Source organism: Aquarana catesbeiana, linkage group LG11 (assembly GCF_042186555.1).
Source record: "Aquarana catesbeiana isolate 2022-GZ linkage group LG11, ASM4218655v1, whole genome shotgun sequence".
In the NCBI taxonomy this organism is placed as follows: domain Eukaryota; kingdom Metazoa; phylum Chordata; class Amphibia; order Anura; family Ranidae; genus Aquarana; species Aquarana catesbeiana.
Window position 1 is genome coordinate 108,924,156 of NC_133334.1, and position 9,540 is coordinate 108,933,695.

Here is a 9,540-nt window from a genome sequence, read left to right on the forward strand (position 1 = left end):
ACTTGATTCTACTTTTTCAGCTCTTTCGCCTTCATTTACTTTCACTTTTCATTCCATTTATTTCATTTTATTTCAATGTGATCTTTCCCTTTCCCTTTCTTTTGTTCTATTACTTTTCCTTTGCTTGTTCACTTCAAGACAATTGCAATAGAAAAGAGCAAAAAAAAAAAAAAAAAACGCTCAAAAACGTTAAAAAACGCTATTGCAAAAACGCTGAAAAAAGTTAAAAAAAAAAAAGTCACTGCAAAGACACTGGCGTTTTCACAACGTTCTCCCAACAGCCCATGTGCATGAGGGCCCAGGTGCTCAGCAAAATAATTCAAATGTTTTAGCGATATAATGCAATCTAATTCAAGTATTCAGCAAGATGATTTATATATTCAGTAGTATAGTTCCAGTATGAGCTTATATGTTCCACATTTTGTTACTATGAAATTTCTTCTTATTCTATAGTTTGTACTATCGAGCCTATAGTTAATACCATTTGCAAAAAACAAAAACAAAAAAAAAAAAAATCACAAGAAAGGGAGATACTGCAGCAGCAGCAGCAGCAGCAGCAAGCAGGTGGGGGCTGGGAGACAACTCTTCCGCTGGCTTGTCTCTCTTTCACCTTGTTCCCCCCCCTGTTTTTATTGTTTTTCTTAGCTCACTTGATTCTACTTTTTCAGCTCTTTCGCCTTCATTTACTTTCATTTACTTTCGCTTTTCATTCCATTTTATTTCATTTTATTTCAATGTGTTCTTTCCCTTTCCCTTTCTTTTGTTCTATTACTTTTCCTTTGCCTGTTCACTTCAAGACAATTGCAATAGAAAACAGCCAAAAGAGGGAAAAAAAAAAAAAAAAAATACGGTACTTATCTTTTAGTTGTTGTTGAAGTTGGGACAAAAAGGGACGCTCACTACTGCTTGTTGCTGCTCTCTGATGCTGCGAACGTTCAGGTGCTGTCTCTGATGTTATCAATCTGCCCAGGTCTGTCTGACCCGCTGAAGTCTCAGCTGTTCTCTGCTCTCAGCTCTTCAGTGTCCGCTGCCGCTGCTCCTTGCTCCACTCACCCACCTTCCTGGCTCTCTCCTCCGAAATTCCCCGGTGCACTTCAGCTGGTTCCTCCGCTCTCCGCGGCCGGCAACACCGCTGGGGACTTGAAACAGCCCCCAGCAGCGCACCGTTTTCCCTGCTGCCGTCGCTTCCGAAGCGCTCCGATCTCCGCGGTTTTCCAGTTCTCCTAACCCCCCGTCCTCGATGAGCCTTCTAGCCCATCCGACTCCGGAGGGGTGGGGGGGGGGATGCAGTCAGACGCAGGTACAAACTTCCTCTGGCTTACACCACAAGACAGCTCAGTGAGTGATGAGCAGGGGGGGCGGGGAGGGAAGCTACCTACACCTTCTCATCAGGCCGATCATTCCTCTCAGCTGCAGGGAGAGGGTTCTCAGGATCCTCACGCCGTGCGCAGAGCCATTACCAGGCTCCTCCCTCCTTTTAGTGAATGATCTAATATAGAGGGATACTTATCTTACGCCACAGTCCGCTGGCAGCGTTGGTCAGATTGGTTTTCAGTGGTCTGGTTGTCGCAATCTGAATCTTCAGGGAAGAACACTGTTGGAACATAAATGTAACTGTCTCCTATCTAAATTGGCCCTAATTCGTGTAGGTATGCATGTGAGGTAGGGACCTTAGATTGTAAGCTCTGAGGACATGGACTCAAGGAGCTATATAATTACCTGTAATACAAAATATAACCTTTAAATTAGGTAATTTTATTCCTGTGAATTACATCATCCTCTAAACAAACTATATTCTTATTCAGCTTCAGAAGAGAGAGGGGGGTACAGTTTGAATATGTTTTTTTATTTACAGAGTTATATACAGTAAATACATATTACTAACATTCATTAAAATAGGCCACCAATGGCATCTCCTGGCTAGGTGAGGATAACCTAAAACATGTTACCTCTCCACTTTGGCTGACATTCACTGTGACATTAGTTGACTCCATCCAGTTTGAAAAGTCAATGAGACCACAGTTACATGCAAGTGTCATTGGTGACAGATCAAGGGTCTGCAAGGAAGCCAGAGATTTAAAACTGGAAGATGAGAGGGTAATAAGATTATTGCTCCCTATGTTTAGGGTTTTCAGTGCTTTAAGGCCAGTGAAGAGTTGTTCTGGGATGAGTCTAAGGTTATTTCTTGACAGATCTAAAAAACGAAGGCTCTTTAAATCACTGAATAAATCTTCGGGGAAGGAGTAGATGTAATTCTTTGAAAGGTTAAGAATTTCAAGTAATTCCAGATTCGTAAAGATGTCTGAACATTGTCCAGAGTTCCAAATCTGTCCCAAATCGTTATCAGACAGATCCAAATAATGCAATTCAGACTTGATTATGGGTTTGCTAGCAGAGTAACAACGGGAGAGTTTATTACTGCTCAATAGCAGTTTTTTCAGAGATTTCAGCTGCAGAATATCCCACAAGGACCTCAGGTCAGTTAGTCGGTTGCTTGAAAGATCCAGGAAAGTGCAGTTAGGGCAGAAAGACGCTAAGCCATAAGTGTCTGAGATGCGGTTTTGTTTTAACAGTACCAGAGTTAAAGCTGGGAGTTTAACTTGAGGTATATGCTTCAGAGCATTGTCCCTTAAGTTCAGTGATGACAGCAGAACAAGACCATCCATTGCTCCAAACTGGATGGCTCCAATATTATTTACACTAAGATCCAAGGTTTTAAGGGGGGAAGCCCACAGGCTTTCAAAACTTTTAAATGTAATATCTCCAAGGAGATTTCCAGAAATATTTAGGCTCACCATTTCTGTTAGACCTGCAAATACTCCTTTGTTAATGTTACTGATTTTGCTGGAAGACAGATCAAGGGACAATAGCTTGGTAAAAGCAGAAAAGACACCAGGGGTAAGTTGTGAAACAAAACTATGGGACAAATCAAGAATAGAAACATTACTTGAGCTGAGACCTGCAAAAGTATTTTCGTCTGGGTTTTTCAGATTACTGAATCCAAATCCACTTCCCAACACTGGACTATGACTCATCTTAATATGCTTCACCTGGGTACCTGAAATCGTCCTGAAATATTTTCCAAATGTGTCTGCATTCCAGGCCATGAATGATATATCTAGGGTGCCCAAGGTTATGTTCACAAAAGGATTAGCACACCGGGATGTATTAGACACTTGTAGTGGATTCATTGAGAGATCAAGGAGCTCCAGCCTTCTTCCTCTCCAGTATTTAAGATCATTTTCACACAAGTGGCTGATTTTGTTGGATTTTAAACTAATGGTAGAAAATGACTTCAGCCTTAGAAAACTAGGATCAGGTTGTAGCCTGTGTATGTTGTTATAAGAAAGATCAAGCTTCCTCAGAGAGAACAGTTCACCAAACAAACTGGATTCCAAAACAGATTCATCAAGTCCATTAGAGTCTAGAATAAGAACTTCAAGTTTAAAAAGACCCTTGAAGGCCTCTGGGTGCAGGTTGAGGTTGCGGTTGTCTCCAAGGTCAAGGAATGTAAGGTTAGGCAGGTTGTAGAAAGCACCCTTTCCTATGTGAAAAGGCCCTTTTATGCTCTGGCCACCCAACAATAGGCCTTGTAGCTTTGGGAGGGTCGGGAAAGAGTCATTTGAAATGGATGAGATATGGTTAAAATTAAGCAAAAGTAATTGAATGTCCGGAGGAGCAGAGGGAACTGTTAACAAGCCTTGGGCCTGGCAGGAATAAATAGAGCGAGACAGAACCATAAACATGTTACACTCTGAAGAATAAGACATCAAAACTGTACAAGAAAACGTTGCAAGCAGCAGGAAGACTGATGGAAGGAACATGTTACCTGTAAGATAATACAAAAAAGCATATTAAAGACTTGTGTAAAACAAAGAGTAGAATAAGTAAATACAAAATACTGTGTTGGAAAGTGAAGTGACAGATCTAAGCTTTTTCAACAAAGTGTTCCACGGAGCAGTAATGATGTTGCAAACAGTAGAAATGACACAAACAGTTTACATCCAGGGTCAATCATCCACAGGTAATTGCTGCAAGTTCAATTACATGTGAACAGTTGCGAATGTGGTCACCCTCTCATTGTTTTGTATAGGGATTCCCATCCACAGTTGATTGTACAAACCCCACTGAGTTTCCTACAAAAATTCGTACTCTTCCCCTAAACACTACTGTCAACAAGGCCTTAATGTGGGTAATAACCTTGTTACTACTTATGATAACAAAGTGATACATATATTGGATTTTGGCACAAAGTTTTTTCTGTAGTACTGACTTTTAAGAGCTAAAGAGTATGTATAACTAAAACTTTTTGCTGAACTTTAGGCTTGAATTAGTATCCCCTTCAGGTTTTATTGTGGTCTTTATCCCTGCTAGGTGCATTTACCTATTTTTCCTGGTGACCACTGTCACTGAAACAGGAAGTGATGAGAAATTCTAAATTTTAGAGTTGTCAACAGAATGAATGGTGAGGGTAAATCATCCAATGGGTCAAATGTTCCATTGACAACTGTCTAAGAGGACAATTTCTCTCACTTTGTATGGATTTTCTCACATTCTTGAGCATCTCTAAAAAAAGATATAAAAAGTAAATTTCCTTGATGGCATCCATACAAAAATATATTTTTTTACATATAAAATACATATATATATATATATATATATATATATATATATATATATATATATATATATATATATATAGGTTTGGTTCACTCTTTATGTGAAAAAAACACAGTGAATGATGGGAGCTGACCTACAGGAAGTGATGCAACCAGAAAGAATATTTTAAAACGCAAACAGAAACATGAAATTTCAAATGTTTTGTGGATGAGGTGAGAGATAATATTGGGATTGCTGGGCCAGAAATAATATTACAAAAGGATTCTATTTATTATGAAAAGTGAAATTCCGCCTGAAAAGGTGAACTTAGCCTTTAAACTTCTAAAGTCTAAAAAGTTGGATATAAAGTATGAAACAGCGCTAGCAGCCTATATCAAACAATATACATCCTATGCAGCCTATAGTATGAAATTTCTGGTGAGTGGGGTCACCGAAGGGGGAGTCACCTCACTTGTTTAAAGTTTTGGAGCACCATTGCACTTTTTACAGAAGCACCAAGGTGCTTGAAGGTACCCTTATCACAACATATACATTTCAAAAATATGATTTTTTTTATTCATATCATTTACAAAGCAATAGTTTAAAAAAATATTAGGGCACAGTATGGGGGGGGGGGGGCAGCAGTCTACAGAACAGTAGACACAAGACACCTAAGGTAGCTGCTTTCCTACGCTGCTCTGAATGTGGGTAGAAGCATTGTGGAGTGTCGGCTAGGTGGGGACACAATATGTCCATGACCTGCCTGCCATCGCTAGGTAGGTCACGGGGGAAACACCTGGGGACTTTTCTGGGAACCCCAATTGAGAAGACCCATTTTTTACACAAACCAGTTGCAAGTAACAATATATATTTGGGTGTTATTGAAGATTATTTTACATTTGATACTGTACAGGTCTAAAGACCCTTTAGGATATATGATAACACCATCGCAAAGGGTCATTGTTATGTTAACCCCTTGCTCTTCTGCTCTCTTCACCACCTACTGTATATTGCACTTGCATTTTAAAGGGGGTAAGCATTTATTGTTATGCATGTGGACAGTATGTATGGTATGTATTTTTATAAAAAGAAAAGGATCTTCTTTATATGTATTAGTCCAATTCACCCTCCCTTAGGGCTATATGGGTAACTATTTAACTCATTTGTGTGAGGTAATCGTATTGTAGTACAAATACAAGACATATTTGGCGGTACACTGCTACTGTGGTATAAAGTTATCTAGGAGGTTGTTTCTGGTCTAGGATCTTAAAGCAATATTAAACCCAAAACCAAAAATATATTTTGCAGCTTACCAATTATTAGATGGTAGCTGCATTTGTTTTCTTCTTTAGTGCCGGTTCATACCAGATGCAGTTCTGTGTGCTTTTTTTCTGCACTAAAAATGCATGCACCGTGTTTTCTATGTATTCCAATGGCTCTAGTTCACACCAGTGCAGTCAGTTCTGCACCGGAATCTGACTGAAACTGACTGCATTGGCGTGAACTAGAAAAAAACTGTCCCTTAGGCTTTTTCCCCCTCTGTTTTCACTTGGTGATCTGACCAGTAATACACCTCCTATATTAGAGTGCCATGAAAGAGCAACAGGGGTGCTTTTGGACAGCAGTATTGTCAGTCCAGGGGAAGGGGAATGTTAGATATACTAGCAGATTTAGATACACTAAACACATTAAAACCAAGCTCCAGCTTACACTTTATAATCAGTTACAGAAACTGTTTTTTTTTTCTTTTGGGATAAAGGTGTTACATAAGGGCCAGTTCACATCGGATGCAGTTCTGTATGCCTTTATTTCTGCATAAAATGCAGTGTTTTCCATGTATTCCAATGGCTCTAGTTCACATAATGCTGTGAGTTTCCAGTCAGTTTCTGCACCAGAAACTGACTGCATGGTTGCTGACTTTTTTTTTTTTTTTTGCAGGCGGAACTCCGCTTTAAGTGTCAGTGCACTTGTTGATCCTTTGGACTGATTTGCTTTGGTGGTCGGTCCTCTCTGCTCAGTAACTTCCTATTGTTTATGCACCCCTGCACTCGCCCTGGATGGGCTTTTACATTGACGAGATCCTGGTATGGTCTTATGCAGTGGCAGCTGGTGGTCAAAATTTTAGGGGGGGCGCAAAACAGACCTAGACCTGGCCCCCTCAATCGCATCCCCCCCAAGGAAGGCTCTTGCACTACATACTAGTTGGCAGATCTATAGGAGATTGCACAGACTGTATTGTGTATGGTCTAGTGAAAACGGGGATTGGACAGAGTATCATCAGTTTTAGGACAATACCAAGAAATAAACTGCTTTCATATAGGAAAGAGGAGGGATGGCCAGGATATACACAACCAGCAGAAAGGAATGTGCAGGGATGGATAAACAGGTAGGGGAGTAGGTGGGTGGGTGGATGGATGGATGGATGAATGAATGGATGGGTGGATGGATGGATGGATGGATGAATGGATGGGTGGATGGATGGATGGATGAGAATTTATCTGTGGCTATGGTCCTCCCCTAATAAACTGTCCATATTGAAAATTGTATTTTCTGCTTTGCTGCCAGTAGTTAGGACAAAATCTGCCCTGGAAAAGATCAGTTAAACCTGAATCTAATCTGACCAGTCCCATGGTTGCTAACACTACCCACTCTTTGGTACATGAGCAACTTTATGGCATGAACTGGGAAAGTAAAACAGATTTGTACTTACTGATGTCTCAACCACAGGACTCAGAAACTGGTGAAGTCTCCACTAACCCGATCTTCCAGTGCAGAAATGCTTAAGTCTCTGCTTATCCTCTATTTATATATTTGGCAGATACAACTTCTCAATGAGGAAACACATTGCTGACGTCAGAGAATCACAGTTATGCTTGGCAACAGAGAGTAGGAAATTCCCACGTCCTGACCGCTCACCATATACTACTACTACTACTACTCAACAAATATCATTAGGGGTTTCTCTCTAATTAACATGGGGACAAAAAACTTCCACACCCTGCTGTTAATTTATTCCAAGAATACAAGTGTTGTTGCACACACCGTACCCAGAGCTGCCAGCGCTCCTTTATTTCCATGTAGGGTCCCAGTTTTATTTTCCGGAAATTTCTTTGTTCTATAATTCTGACCAAATTCTTGTCAAGTCTCACTTTCTAATTGATCTCTGTGCTGAAATACCATAAATATTAATGTGGGTTGTAGGTTTAAGAATGTCTTTGCTGTGGACTGTCATTTTTTATAAGGATACCAGATACTTTCATTTAAAGACGCAGTAATAATTTTGAAATGATTCTGTTTGTACTGGGGCCTCTAAAAATGTAAGTTACTGGCCGGCAAAGCAGATCAGAAATGTTAGTTTTCTTGTGCATAAATGTATACTGTGTATTTCTGTATATTAGTGGGTTTGTATGCTTGGATGACTCAACACAGGGCCTGCTTTATCTTCTGATGCTAGGTTACAAGTTGCACATGCTCCGTTTTGTTGTGTATTGCTCGAGAGTTTTTTATTTTCTTGGGAGAGTGCATGTGATCAGCACAGGGCCAATCAGCACTGTCCAGACAGAGTCAGGGTTCAGAGCAGAATGAAAACTCCTCCTACAAGCTTTAACCAGTCACAAGATTGCTATATACTGCTGATGAGAAAAGGTATTTAGCAGTTTATATTTTAACTAAAACTATTGCATTTCCATGTTCTGTGTACTGTGGGAGACCAGATATAGTGAATGCAGGGTCCTGGGTTTAGTAACACTTTAAGTAAACTCATGCAGGCCAAAACAACATGTTCAATTGCTGAAACAATTTACCTGTACGTTGTTAGCTCCTCCCGGGTCTGGGGCGTGCACACATGCCACCGGAGACCCGCTCCTGCTGTGATTGGACACTTCTGCTGTGATTGGAGAGGCAGAATGGTGGTCTGCCTATGTAAACAAGGTAGACCGTTGTTGTGCCAGAGAGGAAAATTGAGCTCTTATGTTTCTGCTAAGCAGAAACATGGATCTCTGTTTTCCTCCAGTGTCTGCATTCCCCCCACAGTTAGAAAGCACTCCCTAGGAGCACACTTAACCGTTTGCTCACCCCTGATGTTAACCCCTTCCATGCCAGTGTCATTTATACAGTGACAGTTCATTTTTTAGCACTGATCACTGTATTGGTGTCACTGGTCCCCAAAGAGTGTCACTTGGTGTCCAATTTGTCTTTGTTTAGCACCCCGTATGTCTTTTCTCATATGACTGTACTTTGGATTTTTTATAGTCAACAATAAAGATGTTTTTTCTTCAGAGTGCTGCTATCCAGGAACTCTCTCATCTATGTCTGATTTGTCTGTCGCAATGTCACAGTCCCACTAAAAATCACTGATCACCGCAATTACTAGTTAAAAAAAAAAAAAAAAGAAAAAAAAATGAAAAGTCTAAAAATCTATCCCATGGTTTGTAGACGCGATAACTTTTGCGCAAACCAATCAATATACGCTTATTGGGATATTTTTTTACCAAAAATATGTAGCAGAATACATATTGGCCTAAACTGATAAAGAAATTTGATTTTTTACATTTTTTTATTGGATATGTTTTTTTAGCAGAAAGTAAAAAATAATGTGTTTTTTTTTTTTAAATTGTCAGTCTTTTTTTGTTTATAGCGCAAAAAAATAAAAACCGCAGAGGTGATCAAATACCACCAACATAAAGCTCTATTTGTGGGGGAACAAAAGACAATTTTGTTTGGGTACAACGTTGCACGACCGTGCAATTGTCAGTTAAAGCAACACAGTGCCGTATCGCAAAAATGGCCTGGTCATTAAGGAGGGGTAAACCTTTCGGGGCTGAAGTAGTTAATGCACCTTCCTTTTGCTCCCTGATAGTCCACTCGGAGGATGATTCCTTACCATCTCATAACAATTCTCAGAGCATTATGGTTTTTCTAAAAAGAGAACACACCTGCAGT

General features: G+C 40.0%; 1 protein-coding gene across 1 annotated transcript; it reads right to left on the reverse strand.

Annotated features, from left to right (window-relative positions):
* Positions 1-1,825: 1,825 nt before the first annotated feature.
* LOC141112238 (toll-like receptor 5) lies at positions 1,826-7,404 on the reverse strand. Its single transcript, XM_073604866.1, has 2 exons — positions 7,310-7,404; positions 1,826-3,829 (listed from the first exon to the last, which is right to left on the reverse strand). The coding sequence occupies exon 2, from the start codon at positions 3,822-3,824 to the stop codon at positions 1,881-1,883; it is 1,944 nt and encodes a 647-aa protein (XP_073460967.1). The 5' UTR covers positions 3,825-3,829; positions 7,310-7,404; the 3' UTR covers positions 1,826-1,880.
* Positions 7,405-9,540: the final 2,136 nt, after the last annotated feature.